The sequence below is a fragment of the Trachinotus anak genome, unplaced genomic scaffold, assembly GCF_046630095.1.
Source record: "Trachinotus anak isolate AG129_WGS33_773 ecotype Australia unplaced genomic scaffold, CSIRO_AGI_Tana_v1 ptg000034l, whole genome shotgun sequence".
In the NCBI taxonomy this organism is placed as follows: Eukaryota; Metazoa; Chordata; class Actinopteri; order Carangiformes; family Carangidae; genus Trachinotus; species Trachinotus anak.
Window position 1 is genome coordinate 6,346,239 of NW_027273885.1, and position 19,251 is coordinate 6,365,489.

The window sequence follows — 19,251 nt, forward strand, 5'->3', positions numbered from 1 at the left end:
CATCTTCTCCTCCAGCCCCCACCTTCACACCAAGTCCTTTCTGATCCCCTGGCCACTTCCTTCCCTCTTTACTCCCCTCTTGAGCTGTGTTCTGGCAAAGTTTCAGGTATCTGTAACAATATATCTTATTTCTATTTTCACATTTAAAGTCAGCTTTATTGAACCAGTGTGGCAACCACAAAGGTTTGCAGGCAGCAGAAGCAGCATGCCTTCAACTACTTCCCCCACTATCTTGGGCCAGTGTCTCAAGTGTCCACTGAATTGGAGGATGGCAAAGAGGCTCAGTGCACATTGGGAATAGATGGCTCTCTTGGGGATGGAAAAGAGGCCATCCGTCTAAGAGCTACTCTGTCCTTGTGCCGTATCTGATCTGGGGTAGACAGAGTGTATTAGCACTGAATAATGGCCCCACACTGCTTGACCAGCTTCCTGCTCTCCTCTGTGATATTGCTCTCTAGAGGGGAAATTTGTGGGGGGCTCTCCCCAGTTGAAGCCTCTCAGGCAGGCATTATGGGGCCCAAAAATCCCCTGTCTACCATGCCCTGAAATCCAATGGCGCATGGGAGTCCTGGCGCGCTTTTATAAATTGCAGATAACTCTAAATGGGAGACTATGAAACTGGAGAACTAAGAGAGTATAACCTTGAAGTTTCAAAAGTTATTAGTCTGTCTAGATATTATTCAATCCTACAGTGGATTGTGTGAATGACAGAAAACCAGACAGCAGAGAGACACTGAGAGAAAAGAGAAAGAAAGGAAGAAATAAATGATGGGAAATTGGTGGTTTTAGTCTCCTTTAGCTTCAGCCTCCAACCTTTTCTCACTCTGTAGTTTTCATACTAAAGGAAAAAATCAACTGAACTGCCATTACATCTTAGCTCTTGATACCCTGGGGAGAAGCCTGATTCCAGCATTGATCCAGTCTCATAACAATGGAGGTGAAATCCCTCTGCAGGTGCAATAGACGCCCTGTCTCTGCTGTGAACCTACACAATCAAATACAAACCTTGTTTTCCACAATATCACTGCCCTCCCTCCCCCTTTTCTTTTTCAAAAGGGCAGAATCCATCAAAAAGGCAACATCTCTGTTTTGCCACCTGTGAGTGTGTTGTACATCCATTTTATTTCCCAGTACCATTACAAGATTCGGAGTCGGCCAATTCCCTTTGCTATCGATTTCATCCAATTTATTTTTTTGCTGGGTTTTTAAAACCTCCCACACAGAAAAACCATCTCTTGACAAATTATGTCAGTATTACACTTGCGGAAGGCCATGCAAAATTTTATAAAAATAATTACTGACAATATAGTTATTTTATCACAATTACAGATTTAGTAAGAAAAATTACTAATAACAGCAATTGAGAGTGTGTCTATCAATAGGGTTGAATACATACAGGAAATGGGTGAGAGGAAAGCAGCTTTATGAAATTTGGAGCAACAGAAGTACTTGAGTAAGAAAGACTGCTGCACAGTGAGCCAGTGGAAGGCTCTGTTTTTCTAGCTGCACCCTTGTATTATCATGAAAGGTGCTTTTCAATGGAAGTCGAGGTGGTGCTTTTACAGCACTGGAAAACCTGAAGAACCTTCAAGGTCCTGGTGTAAACCTTCTACAGCACAGTGAGGACTTTATGCATATATAATTTCTCTAATCTGTAGCCTTCAGATGTTTAGAAATGGCAATAATGTCTCCAGACACTACATTATGAGGAAGACTTTCAAGTAAAATATATTTTGCCTCATGTTCAGGGGTTCTTTGCCTCTTTTGTAAACACTTACTAAATTTTACTCTTAAGGCAGATTTGAAGCTTCTTCAGAGTGTGGGTCATGTGCCATCCTGTGTAGTAAGTGTAGTGACATGACCACATCTTCACTGAGTGAAAGGGAGTCCCATTTCTGAAACATTTGAATCATTAAAATCATGAAAATAAAATAATGTACTGAAACAAAACCTGACTGCACCACACACTGCGCGCGCGCACACACACACACACACACACACACACACACACACACACACACACACACACACACACACACACACACACACACACACACACACACCTTAAAAACACCAGCAGACCCCTGGGAGAAACCTGTCTTTCTACTGTATACCATGAAACACAACCCAATCTCAGAAAAAGCTGTAATCCTTGACAGCTTCATCAGATGTCGCGCACATCATATTTCCAGCTTTCCTCCAACACACTGATGGACATTTAATGTTCAAGGGAGATGATATGACCACAAAGCAAACAGCTATGCAACAAAGCGCTGCACAGCTTTGCTGCAACCAACTGGAACATGACAAGGTTTCCCCAGATGATTTTCTCTGAGGTGCAGTTTCATTAAATTGTTCGGCATGACAGTGTTTCACTGTTTTCCGTCTCTTCATTTCAAATCGTGGGCAGATATAATGGTGTCATGGCATCATAAGAAAGTGTCTGGCAATGATTAATGTTATCAGTAATGAAGTGTTAAAGTTGACTTAATGTGAAAATCTATTACCCACCAGCAATTGATCAAAGAGAGCCCTCATTTAAAGTTAATTGTCCAACTTTTTCTTTCTGTCCTACGTTATAGGATCTTTTGTGTTTTATGCGTCCGTGACTTGTGCGTGTATTCTAGAAACAGTTCTCACCTGTAGAGTGTGACAGGAGGGTTGGCCTTTGCAGAGCAGTGGAATTTCACGAGGTTGCCCTCCAGAACAGGCTGAGGCTCCACTGAGAGATTGACAAGTGGGAGATCTAAAAAAACATAGAGACACAGAAACAACCATTTACAGAACTGGCGGCTTCCTCAAACATCCTGTAGTGAGCTGTAAGCCTGAGACAAACACTACGTTGTTGATGTTTTCTGTGGCTGAATATGGCTCAGACAGAAAGAGAGAAAATATATCACAAAATTTTGCATAGGAGACAAAATAGACACCTTATAAATAGCTTAGAAAACATGCAATCTCAAAAGAAAACAGCCAAACACACCAACATGCAAAACAAATTCTCAGTTTTATTCAGGGGACCTACATTTGCCAAATGTTTTTTTTTTCTTGTGACCCAAAACAGATTTGGCAAGGTTTTATGTAGCTGCAAGACAAACACAGTACTGTAGGTAAATATACTCCACTTCAAACCACTAGGTGAAAGTCTTTTGTTTCTCATATTATCTCACAATACACTGTGGCAGCGCTTAGAGCAGTTGTGACAACTTATCACAATTTGTGGCAGCATTTTCTCTTAAATAACAGACAATTACTCCTGAATAATTTGATGCCCTATTTTAATCTTGCTGCCGCCCACCTAGGGGTCTAGGCCCAGTCGTTGGATAACATTGTGGTGTATTTGTCAGGTGTGGGGTGGGAGAGAACATGCTATTTTTATTCCCAAATCCATTAGCAATGTTATAAGGAGCAAATCAAAGGAAAACTTGACTTGATAATGAGTTTCAGTAAATGGCAATTTGCAAACAGTGAATAGTCCATAGTGCAATCCACTGCAATTAAAACAATGAACAACCTCTGTGATACAGCACAATTAAACAGTTCTTAGAATAATAAGTATTCATATTATGCAAATTTAATAAACAACGTAATTTATCCTAATTGACAAAGGTGGGATTCTTTTTGAAGATACGTGTTCATTTCCATATCAATCCTGTCCCATGTGAAACAAACAGCTCTTTACCCCACAGACTCAGAGAATGAATTTCAAGTAGGTGAAGCCATCTCCCTGGGTTTCTAAAAAGAGGCTGGTTGTATTTTAGTAAGATTCACATGCAGCAGGGAAAAAATCATAGAGCTGACCTTCATGTTAATGGAGAATCAGGTGGATGGAGAGAAAAACCCAAAGAAATATAAAAATATATATTATGAGTTAGCTGTCAAGAAAAGCAAATATTGCTTCATGGGGGCACGTCTTAATATGAGTTCCTCATATTTAACTCATACTTAAAAAATGACATGCACTACTCTTTCTGTAAGGCTGAGTGTGAATTACACATTTCCATTTATATATATTCCTGCTGCATTAAACTTTACATTACAGTTGTCCTGCTGAACCATTTACAGGCCATGAGCACAGCAGGGTAACTGTTTATTGAGACACGACTTCCACAGACATCAGTGGTACCAGTGTTGTACTGGTAAGGCATCATGGATTGTTAACTTGTCACAGGGGGAAAGAGCTGGTTCTGGGTTTGATGCTGGTGCAGCCATCTGTTTCAAAGGTGTACTAAGTCTATCTGCTTGGTGTTCACTGATAGTAATTTATTAACCAGGGACTGTGTTTGGATATGGATGAAGAGCAGTAGTGGGGACAGAGATCCTCACAGAATTAAAGAGGCACACAAACACTGCTGTAATGAAGCCAAACATCACTGTGTATACTTATGGAGAGTGATTTTGTCTGTGGAAGTGTAGGGAAACTGCATTTTACCCTGTGGCTGTGCAGATGCTCTGGGCTGGCTCAGCTGCCACAAAGCCCCAGAGAGGAGGGGTGGTCCAGGTGCCGTATTCCTCCCTACTCACACACACACCATATTCCCTATCAGCAGGCACATTTCCCTGCAGGACAGTATGCCCCCCCTTCCCACCTCCACCAACCACTCTACCACCTTCAAATCCATGAGCTCCACCTGTGCCAGTTCTCCCCAGGCCAGGAAAGAAAACAACAACTGTGCATCCTGGAAGACTGAAGGCCACAATGAACCAGCAAGTCTCTCCAGGTACTGAGCAGCCAACTGTGTTTGCATGTGTAGGCACATGTTCAAAGGGGGAGGGGGGGCATGTAGGTGTGTGTCATTATAAAATAGGAAACCTATCTTACGCCTTGAGCAGCAGTTTTAGCTGCCCTGTAGTTGTTTTTAGCATTGTGAGCGGTTAATTGCGTGGACAAAAATGTGGGCAAAGGGAACCTCAGGGGCAAAATGACAGATGTGGCAGTAGTGGAGGTGGTAATAAAATCCAGCAAGGAGCTGGAGAGTAAAGAGAAAGGCAGACATAAAAAGAGAGCGAGGGAGATCTGGAGGTGGTGTCTGTGCTAATAGACACAGTAATGTAGAAGCTAATTCACAGGCCCTTTTCCACTAAAAGCATTCCTATGCTGTACTTTTCAAACATGCCAATCTCTTTCTCTGGTCTTGCTGCCAGGAGACTTCTAAGGACACAAATGCTCATTACTGTCAATCCGGTTACTAATTAAAGTTTTTTTTCAAATGATTGAGGTGTAAAAACTGACCCTCCCTTAAAAAGTCTTCAGTTCCTCTCAGCAAGAGGTGGTGTCATGTGGATTTTATATCTGTTTCTAAGTCAGACGAGCAATTTGTTGGATAGTTCCATTTCCTGGAAGAACCACAAGCAAAGACAGCCATGGGAGCAACAACTGTCAAAAGTCTGCCAGCAAGGGCCTTGGGTGTAAAGCTGGGACTGTCACTTCCCTAACCTTTGACCTTTCAGATATGACAGACATCTACTTAATAAAGAAGTCCATTTGCTGCTTTGATGTATAAATGCATGAGTTCCTGAGCTTGTGCATTTGAGGCATCATGCGACAGCACATCAATATGCAAGACTGTTAATTCCTCAGATTCGTCAAGAGAGTAGTAGCGGGGGAGGGATGGATGGATAGAGGGAAGGGGGGATAGTAAGACTGATCGGAGCTCCAGTGAAAACAACAGGATGAATGGGTTTGGGAGGGGCTGGGGTTGTGTTTTAGTTGGCCGACAGCTTTTGATCGGTTAGTTCAAAGTAGAGACCAGATGGTGTTTTTGGAACAATCTTCCAACTTCTCTCTGTTTCCTGGAGATAGTGCCAACACAAATTGTTTTTTTTCCCTTTCTTAAAGCTCAATTTCCAATCTCTCCGGGTCACTGTAGACAGCTGTTCTCCAGTAGGACCAGCCTCAAACTCCAGGAGTGTCGGGTGTCTCTGAAGGATGGGGAAGCTGTTTGGGGGCCATCCGCTTGTGGCTTATAGCCTTAGCAATATGGGCAGACTGTCACATGGCTGGCTGAGTGGAACACTGCAGAAGAGAACAGACTGACTGACAACCTGAGGTCCAATATATTGATTATGAGACAGTCAACCATAGAACAGCAAAGAATTTACTTAGTCTGAAGGCAGATGTTCTGGTATTCAAAGAGCAGCTTAAATAAGGAGCGCCGCTTTCCTTGTAGTGCATCTTGAAGTTTCGATGCAACCAAACGATAGTAGTCAAAGCTAGTTTAGAACATCAGACAGATCTCAGGGCACTGGAAGTGTGATATAAAGAAATCATGTCTTTACATGTAAGATTATATGAGATAATTCTGAAGTGCAGCATTATTAAAGCTTAATTTAATGTACATTAATTAATGTACATTTAATGTACATTAAATTAAAGCCCCCCTCTCCCCACCCGGAATCCGTGTGCTCTTTCCGACTCACTTTCAAATTCTGTCTCTGATGAATTTGCCATTATCTGCTTGATTAAGCAGGGAGAGCATGTAGATGAGCCAGCTACCAAAAGCAAATCCTCCCCAATTGCACATCTGCATGTTCTTTATTAATTAGTCTCAACAAATGGCATTCATTTTCCCCCCACATGGCTCAGCTTGTTTGCAATGCAAACACACAGGAAACCTTGGCTTTGCTTGTCCCCAGCGTGTTCATTTCCCGCTGCGTGTTTGAAAGCGTGTTTCTATGTGGGGCAATGCTCTGCAGATATGCAGCTGGACTCGAGTATATTTGAGTGAATATTTTAAGTTGTGTGATGAGTGGGATTCAGCGGGACATGAAACTGTAGCATCAGAATCATATTTCACTGCAGTGGTTTTATGCCGGGGGGTAGGGGAGCTTACTGACTGAAGTCCAAGGGGTGTAATGCAAGTTAAGTCATGCTGCTGGAGAAAACAGCATCAGGGGGTAGTCACCCCTCTGCTATCAAATAATTACAGCCAGCTAATGGACTGGTATGGACAACTGAAGTCAGCAGTCTATCCAGGGTTCTGAATCACCTCCGATGGCTCTAAATTCCTTCATTCTGGCAACATCACCAGTACATACTGTATTTAGATGCTAATTTGTCTAACCTTAGGTCAGATAATGCTGTATGAACTTCTGTGGGAATGAAAATGCTGAAGTGGATGTAAATCAAGAGCATTAAAATGATGATAAAAAGAAAATACTGTTGTGAAATGCATTGGATTTGAGGCTGGTTTAAGCTGTAGAGCAATGCGCCAGGTTGCGTTTTGATTATTCTCATTTGGATTGCTATAAGGATGGAGCTGAGAGAAAAAGGGCATCTAACCGTAGAAGTGAGTGGAATACAAAATATTGAGAAGGGCAGGCAGACTAAGAAGATTTTAATTACTTTTGTTGCTATTAATATTATCTCAGTAATGTGGTCAATTAGATAACTCGGGGCAGGAAAATAAATGAGAGTCTTAATTCTTAACACACACAAAGGCACACGCAATAGGCAGCACCAGCATTTCTTCAGAGAGCTTAAATGCTCAGTGGGCATGATCCTATTTTCAGGAGATACACAGCCATTTGGGGAAATTTGCTTATTTGCCATCTTACTGGGTATTTGATGAGAGCATCAATATCAATTTCATCTCTGCATGTTCAATACTGTGCTATCACAGTCTCAGGGATTTTTTTGCAAGGCCTTTTACCCTTTTTTCAATAGCTGTCAACTCATAATTCCCTATTTCTGATTACCAAAAGGGAAATAAGGTAAGGTGAGACTCATATGACTATATGACCACGCGGTCAGCACAAAAGTTTCCTTAACGAGACTGTATGCTTTGGAATCTTTTTAGGTTCAATTTTCAGCAAGGCAAATTGAGCTGATTGTAAAGGCTGCACTTTCCACTTTTCATTTCATCATCCTGAGCAAAATAAAGGTAAAAGTTCTACCCTTAGATCAAATTTAAATTATAATGCAACTCAATCAGATCTTGGGGGGACAGTAGTGGCTGTAGAGTGCAGTGTAGCTTCAGCGACTCTCTGTATCTGGCCCTCACCAGGGTCCCACTTAGGCTAATAGCAACCATTCACCGGAGACTGCTATTAATCCCGCCATCTTTGTTATGGGACTGAGGCACATTGCAGCACCACTTAAAAAACTCATGAGAACACGAACTAAAAAGGAACTTGAAACAGAATTTATTATTTGCACTAAACTTGGAAACCAATTATTTTTATCTAAGTATTTGCAACTTATTTATGTCATTTCATGTGTAGAATAACAATTTAATTTTTTTTCCCATAAAACTGTATTTTGAAACAGTTTCCAAACTCAATTACAAATCACAATCTACTCTTGTCTGTAGTTTTAGACAGGTGATAATAAGTATGTCCACTCTTCATATGTGAATGGCAATTATTGGTGTCACATATAGTTTTTGCCTAATATTATATTGTAGCGAACAGATCATGACAGGACTAACATTGACTTAAACAGTGGCTTCAACGTACTGAGTGATGAATATAAGAACATGAATCCCAATAAGTCCATCAGCACCAACCTATTTCATTGTGAGGGAAAGCACAAGGAAATTTGGAAATGTTTGATGATATCCGACTTATGCTGAACATATAGTATATCAGTGCTGGCTTAGCTACTGACTACACAGTTTATCTAGCGTTAAACACTGCCAACGATTAAGAGGCAGTATTGTTAGATCCTGACATGTGGCTGAATCTCACTGTAGAATAGAGAGAACACCTGAGCACAGTTGTAAAGAAGAGATGGTCAAGTGTAACATTTGTTTCACGAGCTGACAAGCTGACAGGGAGTGCCTGAAGGAACCGTTGCATTGATGGGTGGGATGATGACTCTCACCTTCTCTGAGAGAGGCTCACTAACAGAGTCGTAGAATGGGCAGGAGAAAGAGCGGTTGCGGTTTCTTTTCCTTGGCTCTATGCTCTCTTGTCTGGCCTTTTTCTATTGCCTGACAGTGGTCTCCAACTCTGTAAAATCTTAGCTTCCTTTATTATGAGTTATTATCATTTATGAATGAGTCACAAATAAATCAGCACTCTCCAGGCCTTTGACAGTACGGAGTCAAGGTTTTTTTTGTGCTTTTTGGACAACAAAATCAAATTTCACTAGAATGTGAATGTGAATTTGACTGTGATGGTTTGCAAACACAAAGGGATCATTGTATCAGTTTTTTGGCACTTGCATGGAGCTATCAGGGCAATGGAATATTTAAATGGGAGTAGAATTGAGAAAAGCATATATTGGGGTATCTTTGATCTGTGCATGTGCCTAGTTTTTTCAATACCTGTCTCACCTGTGTTGTGCGTTGCCCTATGCAGGTGTGTGCTCCTTTGAGCTTGTCTGTGAGTCTGTGTTGTGTCCAGACTACTCCTTGCTCACTGTAGCTGACTGTGTCCCAGTTAAGGCTGCTTTCCAAATATGTCAGTTTTTGAATGGTGCATTAAGAAGGTCATTGACAACTCATAAAGTAAGGAATCATAACATGACCACATCATACGCCTTTGGTTCAGGTGGTTATAAGACACTGGTTAACAAAAAAACTAACAAAAAAAAACTTGAAATCTAACAATGTAAATGCTACAGTCAGGTGTAAAAAATAGAAGTCAGGCATAAACTACATCATCTCTTCATTATGGCAGTGGATATGTTGTTAATCACAGTCTTACAGGCAAATGAAAGCTACATTGATGCATCACGACATGTGTTATGTAACTTTCCAAAAGCACTCAGGTATCAAAAACTTTGTTGAGGCATTTGAGAACAATTGCTTGGTGAAAATAAGTCTGATTCAGTTCAGCTTGGCCTTCACATCATTTAAGGATGCACCTTTGTTGGTTGTATTCTTTGCTGGATCCAGCCCCTGAATCAGCTTTATTGTGCTGCTGCCCCTGTACAACAGCAGCTGCTTCACATCAATATTTACCACTTAGCTGTCCTACTACACTGAACTGTAGGGGTGAGCCATCACGTAGGCCAGACCTATCCAGACCTATGTGGTATCTGGTCCTTAAAAGAGATGGAGCTCAGGGCTCCTGTGCTGCTATTCGTGTTGCCTTGGCAGTGCTCCATCATTTATTCATTCTGTTTTTATAGTTACAGAAACGAGTAGAAAAGAGTTCTACTCTTTAGTCACCTCCTTTGTAACATTTGGTGCATTCGCATCTGAGTGAATTCCAACTTCACATAACTTCATTCTCACAATTATTATTATCGTAAATGGAATTTTACCACTTCACCAAATTACAGTACCAAAAATAGACATGTGAATAACCACAAGAAACTCAGCATCTATTTATGCACAACATACAATTCATAAAGCACAACAGAGATCTGAATACACATTTACAAAAACAAAAACAAAAAAAAAACATACACGTCTTTGGAGTAGACAGACACAGTTGTCACCACAGGTTGTGTTTTTGAATTTCTGCAAATACTGCTGTTGAGCTAAGAACCTTGAAATCAAATTAGGCAGCATTGAAATTAAGCAAATTGATACCCAACACGAATGAATCAAAGTTCAATTACAGCATGTTTCATTTCAGGAGCAGCTTAATTTGGAAGTGGATCTTAGCACAAACTCCGGAGGCTCTGCTAAACTGTGCCTAACACTTTACCTGTCAAGTCTGCAGAGGGGGGTGCAGGGTGGGGGGATGAGCATGGAGGCACGGGAAACGAGAGGCTTAGCCTTGTGGGAGACAATTTGAATCTCGACAATTAGTCTCTGCTGTCGCTCAGTTTGATCTCACACTGTGAAAAATGTTTTCAGGGGCTTTAATTGTGTAAAGAGCACATTTTGGAATGCTTATGAGAAATATGCTGCACTCATTTTTCAGGGTTAAATCATACATTCAGAAGCGAGGATGATGCCACGAGGGTGAGCATTTATCACAGACACATCATTATACATGGTGACAAATCAGTTTATATGTGGGCAGACTTCCCTCTCTGACTGCATGACAAAAAAAAAAAAAAGGAAAAAAGAATGACGAGGACAAACTGCAAGGGTTGCAAACACTAACAACTGTTAATCATTTTTACTCCCGCGCCTGAGTTGGCCTGTTCGTGCCGTGCCCGCTCTTGCCATGCTTGCCTCTTGTGGTGTGCATAATGAAAAGAATGGAGCCGTCAGTCATAATGGCTCTCTAAATAGCATTTTCTGCTTTATTAGTCATACTTAATGGTGTTGAAGGGGCTGTGAGTGATGCAAAATCCCTTTGTTCAAAGCCCTTCTCTTACTGTGAACGCTTCTTGATCGAAAAAAGATTCCCTGACAATTGAGGCTGAATGTGTTTTACACGCTGGGCTTACTTTGTCTATTTTAGAGGGGAATTGTGCATGCTCTCATCAAAAAGATTGATGGCGTGAGCAAAGAAATAAAAGAGGTGGAGACGGTCTGCATAGTGCCACATCACGCAGGTAGTTGGACCAAAAAAAAAAAGACAATCCCATTCATTTTAGATGGACACCTCCTCTGATATTTCATTATAACGAACAAAAAAGTGATGCATCACCAAGCCATCCACCCACCTACATGGTATGAAAGCAAAATGGAAACCAATTTTAAATATCCATCAGAGCCTAAAATGAATCCTCCGCGTTTACAGAGTGTTAGTCACCTATTCCTGTCTGACTCTCTGCCTCTACATGTGAGAAATACCTTATATTTTGAGAAATGCGTGTCATATAGAGACTTTTTTCTCCCCCATTTGTACTTATCATCAAGGAACTTCAAAATACAATAACTCTCGAAGGGAGAGACACTGAAAGCAATAAAGACAGAAACAGAGACGGAGAGGTGGAATACTTACGCTGGATGTCGATTGTGACACTAGTCTCCTTGCCATTGGGAACTGCTTTGTTGGAGGCCTTACAGATGATCTGCTGACCTGTCTCGATGTTGGAAGGCGATAGATAGAGCGTGCTCACGGTGCTTTCTCTCCTACCGTCCCGGAGCAAGGTCTGCGAAGAGAGAAGAGGGACTGAGTAAAGTTGAAAGTAACAACGCAGGCAGTTGTGTAGATGTTTTGTTGTTTTACCAACTATGGTTGGCTGGCCATGCTGAAACCACGGATTCTCTTTCATAATCAATAAACAGAATCTCCAGCTATTTCGACTTTGGGAGGTAGACTCCAAATACTGTACAACTCAAAAACTTAGAGTCAGATACTGACTGGAACGTAACTTCAGCGGCTTAAATTAAAGATGGGATTCTAAACAGTTGAAATGATATACTAACAGAAGAGTGGTGGAACAAGCGATTCACCAGATAAGCTTTCATGGAGAAAGTGGAAAATCAAAAAAAAACAAACAAAAAACAAACAAAAAAAAAAAAAACAGCAGCAAATTCATGAATACACACATTTTGTCTCTTGGGGACCAGAGGCAAAGCTGATTGTTATGAAAAAATAAAAAAGTACAAATATGTTTTTTGAGCCTCTTTTGTGTGTCTGGAGAGCTGTGCTCCAGTGCATGGCTTGTCATACTTCACAAAGGAAATCAATCTTCTTTTCAGCGCTCATCCTCTGAGCCCTACATTGTGGAAGCCATCTGGAATCGGTTGGTAGCGCTCAGTAGCTCTAAGTCTCCCTCAAACGCTCAGGGGAGGGCTCTGAGAGTCTATGGTAACCAGTGCGGGACAGAGTCAGAGACAAAGTCATTGACTAGAACAAATTGTGTGGGCAACGGGACACAGTGTGGTCAACCACAAAGTCAAGATGCATTTCCCTGCCATTTCTTTAAAGGAGGCTCACTGTTGCTCTGTGCTTTTGAAGAAAAGAAGATCCTGCTATGGTGAAGTACATCAAACATTTTCTTAAAATAGAAATAGAACAACTGTGTTGACCAGAGGGAGCTCATTGTGGACATGCTTTACTGCACTGCTACTCTCAGATTAGCCTTACGATTCTTATGGCACACAAAACATTTAAGTCACCAAGCCACTTCTCCTCTGAATGTAATAGCTCTTTACATATGTACAGTAAGTTAAAATATTCAACACTACTTATTGAAAGGAACAAAAGGTAGGTTTAGATCTCATCAATGAAAGTTAGCCAGGTACATTATATTAAAATGTCCTCGCAAAGTTCAAGAAAGCTAGATATATATTTCAACCACCATAATCACTACCCTCTGATCATTAACGGAGTCAAACCGTGGCTCATTGTCATATGTAATAAACCAGTAGTAATTATCTCCTCTCTTTTCTTTAATGCAAGGGTTCCACTAAATAAAACTGCAATCGAACATTGTGCCCTCCTTCCTGAAGCTTACCATATTCTGAATAATATAATTAAAATGTCATGGACCTTGTAAAATCCAATAGCAAGACATTTCAAACGAGATCTTTTCATCCTACCACTTCATAGTTCATGTACTTCAAAGGTGCCTCTTAAGTTGCACACTAAAACATTTGTAAAAATTTTATTGGAGATAAACAGGTTTTGCTGGGTAATAGTGAGCATTTAGCAGTTTAAGGATATTACACATGCCATCCATGTTTCTGTGAAGTCCATTTGTATGTGAGGAACCATGGGATGAAATTCATAGTTGTGCGTGCATCACTTCTAAAGCAGAACACATTAGCTGTCAGAAACGGGATATGTCAATGTAATATCCTTTCTGACACAATCAGGATTGTTTCCCTCGTCGCTCTGGACCTGTCTGAAGTCATTAATCTTTGAAAGGGGGTTAGCTCGCTGCTGCAATGAATTCAACACCATGTCATATTACAAACTGATAAATTTTCATATGAGTTCCTGCAGCCTATGGGAAAAATACTTTTAACCATGCTAGGACAGAAAAGGCAAAAGTAACAAGAGGGAGATGGACAGGACTGCTTTTTTCAGGTATGTTTTAAGCCGCATTATATGATTTCTGACCTGTAGAGGGTAAAAGAAACACAGCAGAGAGACATCCCTCAATTTATCACACTGATTAATGTGTTGGGTAATGTGTTAGCAAACTGTGAGCTCTCTTGAGACAAAATCTAATATTCCCTGGCATTTCAGTCTTGGTTTGATGTGTTTGATCTTTTTTTTTTTTGTTCTCTGCAATTTACCATCATTTTTGGAATGGATATGTGGCTGCAATTTTGAGATAGATTTTTTTTCTTTCTCACAAAAATGGCACAACAGCTACAAAAACCCCGAGCAGGCTAACATAACAATAGCTAACTTAGATTGACTTAAAGCTGCAACTGTACAGCCAACCTTTAACTTAAGAAGAGAGTGACCTGTCATTAGGAGACCAGCAAGTGGCTTGAAAAAGCCTTTCGGACCGAATTAATTCCTAATTAAAAAACAGCTGAACCAAAGAGATTATCCACTAAATAAAACTTGGTGTGCTGCCAGCTAAGCCAGCTAATTGTTATCCCTAACCCAGCATTGTGTTTACTTTTAACCTAAGCTGTATTCTGCCTGTCTTTATCACAATGTTGCAACAGAAGAAACTTTAACATGTTCAACATTTAGCATAATGTACTTCTATTGTGTAGCTACTATATGAACACCAAAACATGTGCATTAATATATTAACTTGTTAGCTTGCAGACCAATTACAACACGACCTTCATCTACTCTACTGTAAAACATGTGTTTTTGCTGGGTGTGGCTGAAATGTCTTCAGTGTTTGAGACACTGTGTTTCCACAAGATAAGGCTTATTCATCAATTTATGAATGTTGTAAGTTTGACTTTATCTTTAAGCCATATAAGTCTCATATTTACCTTTAACTATCTAATTTGATCAATAATTAAGTTCATGGAAAACATTAAGACAGGCTTATTACTCCTCCTTTACGAGTATTTCATTAAACCCTGAAGTCATCTAAAATGTTAAGACATTAAAATGACCCACTGAGACACGGCAGGCCTGCAGAGAAAGCCTTGATAGGGTCAGTAATGGGGAATGTAGAGAAGAGAAGCCTCCCAGGGATGGTACTGAATTTACCAAGTAAGCAAAAGCTCAAGATTTATACATCATTAATATTCTGATAACCCATCTAACACGCCTTTGTCTTGATATCAAATGTATCTCAGTCATGTTTAAATCTGGACCACACAGGGGTTCTTTTACTGAAACAGTTAATTACTTCAACACTGTTCTTTTTATGAAAAAGCGAAAATATATCTTTTTCCCCCCTTGGCCATTGAGGTTAAATAGGTTTCTTTTGTTTAACTTAACTCACCTCAAAAAGATCATTTAAAAAATTGTTCAAAGCAGTTAATTGAAGTGATCTAGATTTCAGATCACACTTTTAGTTTTAAGACAGAATAAATGAGGTTAATTAGTTTGCGAAAATCTTTTGAGATCTTTCAAAAATGGCACATTTAATCATATAGTGCTGAAGGTAAAGAAACCTTTGACTTTAATATTATTCTCTACTGCTGTAAAGACACGTCACAACAATAACAAAAAAAAAAAAAGCTGACGTTGATGTTGAATGCCCACTCAAAATTTAATTAGTTACTTTATTTGTAGTATTTTCCAACTCTATTACTCAGTGGGTGTGATGATTAAAATGCAAAGTGGTCTAATCACATATAAAACTCCCATGAAGTAAGGGAGATACACAATGAAACTGAGAGGCAGGAAAACCAGCTACTTTGAACACTTGTAGGAAAAGGCTGGAAATAATTAAGAATAATTCTTTTCTCTGCAGAAAATGATATCCATCAACAGTAGCAGTTTCATGTAAACTGTAGCAATTTTACCTGGCATGAAACAGCAAACCTGGCAAAGCTGAGAAAGTATACAATAAAAAAGCACTGTTCAGTTCTTGCCAGACCAAGACCAGCTCATAAAAAGGTCTTTTTTTTTTTTAAACCTCCAAACACTGAGGTAACTCCGCGGTCTCCTGCTCACCTCTCAGCTTGCCACCAGAGCATTCAGAAAAATACAGTATGTAGCACACTGGGGAGAATGACTTTCTGGTAGGGGAATGCATCATGTTTTTCAAATGATTTGTTGTACCATTCCAGTACAAAGGTATCACACAGCAAGTGAGCACACCTCCAAACCACAGCTCAGACCTAGAGGCTGCATATTACAAACAGTCCTTTGCTGTTTGCCACTGAGTAACTTCATTGGAGCAGATGGGATTTGAATGTTTGAGAGAAGAGAGAACATTATGCATTAACCTTCTTTGCCTTCACTGTGAGTCTTGATTTTTAATCCATTCACCTTACTGTGACAAGCCTGTTAATTATTTGGGGTGCCCCCTCTATAATATTCTGCAGCTCTGTTTTTTGAAAGCTACCCTCACTAACAATCACCAATGCATCAACAGTGACTCTCTTATATGGTAAAAGTAACATATTTTTTTCTAAGTGATAGCTTTTAAGGCACTATATTTAAGTTTTCTCAGCCACTGAGCATGTTTTTTTTTTTTTTTTTGCTGGTAGCGATTAGTGGTAGTGATAATGGATGCTTGCCAAGAGGTTAGTATATACCCACTGTGCAGCACTACTTCTTCATCCTCTCATGCTGAACTGGGGGCATACTGAGATGAGGTGGACTGGGGCCAGCTGGTTAGCATGCTAACTTCAGTAGAAGAAAGGAATTGATAGACATAGAGGCAAAACAAATTAAAATTGCAGCTGCTTTCCACTGTTGGACACAACTCTTGGAAAATTGAGTAATCAAGTTTAATGCTGAACATCTAGACTGGCAGGTAAACAGTTGTGACAGCTATTGTTGGCTATGTAGCAGCAGCAAAAACTTACATATAGCAATTATATGTTCTCTCTTTAGCCACTGGTCCAGTAAATAGTTTTCTAAGAGGTGATAGAGATCAGGTTTTTGGAGGCTTTAGTGGGAAATTATCTTTGGGTCAGAGCTATCGTTAGATATGACACCATCAAGAAAATCTATTTCTGTGAATCCACCACCACATCTGCTCAAATTAGTCCTCCTCATCATGCAAGATATGAGAAGACCATCATCATCAGATAGAAGACCATCAGACCATCATCAGATAATTATGCTTACAAAATATCCCCCTACTGCTCTTCGGACCCAAAAAAGAGTCATCTTCTTTTAATCGAATCCATTGCTTTTTAATAGTAGGCAATAGAGAGATATGAGGGAAGAGGGACATTTCTTGGGCTCAGCGTAGGCATGTGCAAATCCATCACCTACCAGCTCATATCTCCCTTCAGTCTGAGAGGATGTGAATGCAGGAAACGCGCTCTCCGCCCACCATTAATAAGCAGCATCTTCAGCAATCACTTTATTCAAATTGGCCTGGTCCAATCAATGGCATTTATCTGCTCTTTGAAAAAAGCCGATAATGGGATGAGGCAGTGCATGGAGCAAGGGAAGGCGGGGGAGGTGTTAGTGCTCTGAAGTGCCTGGTCTCTTTATGTCCTCTGTTTAAATGGAAATAGAACATGACAGTGTTGACTGCATGATTAGCCTTGTGGGCTAATGCCAGTCAAGAGTCTGCGGGGTCAGGTGATCATGACATTGGGCTGGTGTGAACAGTGGCTATTGTGTACTGTGGTATCAAAAGTAGAGACATGATCTGTCATTGAGAATCATACTGCAACATGAAAATGTTCAGGCAGATTCCAGCACAGAAAGTGACATCTTAGCTTTTATAGCAGGTTGGGAAGATGAAGGGCGACAAAATGCCACTGAAGGAGGAGATCAAAACACCAGAGAGAAATGCAAAGTCACTGATAGTTCCATGATCTTGCCATCTGCTTGTCTGAGTTGATTTGTATACTGGGAAAAAAAAGTCTTGCCATCTTTTTGTAATCAAAAAACAACCTGGATTTTTCAAGGGATTTCGTTTCACAAAAGAAGTCTGGATGCTGAGGCAAACGCCCACCAATGACTCAGGCAGTCACTCTGAAACATCTCATGGATGTTAAACGCTTTTGCAGTAGTTATTTACGGCAAAGGGCGACATGCAAAAATGTGAGGCAACAGCTGTTTTCATTATCCATCTCAGTTTACTTTCATAAAAGAACTGCTCATGAGAATGAAAGCACAGGCACCGTGCAACCCTCGCCCACCATTCCACCCCCGTCATGTCCCCAGCTGGTCTACAAACCTGATATGACACACACCTCTATGCTTACCTTGGAGTACATAGCCCCGTTAAGGACTTCTCCATTGCGGATCCAAATGATTGAGGCTGCCGGCTTGGCGTTGTCAGCATGGCACGTCAGATTGAGTGGGTCACCAGCCCTAAGGCTCACCACCGGCCCTCCACTGATGACTGGGTCCTCTGGGGGAACTATTGATACAGACACAGAGAAAGGGGGCGTTAGCTGTATCATAAACATATGATAATGAATGGATGATATACTAACAGCAAATCGATACAGACTGTGTACCACGATTAGTAAAGTGTGTAGACATGTAATTCAGTTTTTAATCAATATGTAACAAGCGCAATCTGGCAATTAATGGCTTCATTGTTATTGCTTTTACATGCATCAGTCTTGTTTCTCTGATATATTGCATTCCTACACTATGATTCCTACACTTTGATGAACATCTATGCTGACCCACATGAGACAAAACTACTGTATGTACAAATGGTACCTGCAGGGATCTGACTGCGTGACACCTAACCTCATCATGCAGTTAATTCCCATATAATGAGTGTACTTATGATGCCAACAAGACACAAATGTTTGCTTTATTGTACACAAATTATGTTTCTTCAGAAAATAAAAACCGCATTTAGTGTTCAGGGAAGTTAATGACTTCACAGTGAGAAATAGATTTATCCTGTGTCTAATATAAAACCAGCAGTAGATAGTACGGTTTGAGGCACCAAAAGCTTTGCACAAGTCACAGCATGAATATCTAAATAACAATCAGCTCTGCCATCACTCAAATTTCCCCATTAAACATACAGTGCACACATAAATGTCAGTATTAAATGTAATTAAGTCTATGTGTAACCCCCCTCTTGGTTTTGACAAATACAACAGAGAGAAGAAATGATCACAACAGTGCTATATGTGCCTCTAAATGGCACTGATCAAAGACCTATTCCTGTTTTACCCATGAGCTGATCTATTTTTTTTCTTTTTTTTTTATAACTGAAACTGCAGTGAATTATTGATTGACCTGAGTGCTCATTACAATGCAGATCTGGGGCAAGATGAAATCAAAGGCTGCAGGCAGCTGCCATATTCCCCTGCAAAAGCATCATGATTGGAAGGAAGGTTGTTATGGGTTAGATTTATGCTGTCAGACAGCACTGAGATGAATGAAGAGAAAGAAAATTTAATTTGGGACATTGTT

The 19,251-nt window shown here is 40.4% G+C and overlaps 1 protein-coding gene across 3 annotated transcripts in view; it reads right to left on the bottom strand.

Moving 5' to 3' along the window:
- Nucleotides 1–19,251, bottom strand: part of kirrel3b (kirre like nephrin family adhesion molecule 3b) — a 158,193-nt gene that overhangs the window by 26,625 nt on the left and 112,317 nt on the right. For all 3 annotated transcript variants that reach the window (XM_071471756.1, XM_071471755.1, XM_071471754.1), the window contains 3 exons: nucleotides 18,072–18,229; nucleotides 11,797–11,947; nucleotides 2,641–2,746 (listed from right to left, as the gene is read on the bottom strand). In XM_071471756.1, coding sequence (XP_071327857.1) covers nucleotides 2,641–2,746; nucleotides 11,797–11,947; nucleotides 18,072–18,229 — 415 coding nt within the window. The remainder of the gene's footprint in view (nucleotides 1–2,640; nucleotides 2,747–11,796; nucleotides 11,948–18,071; nucleotides 18,230–19,251) is intronic.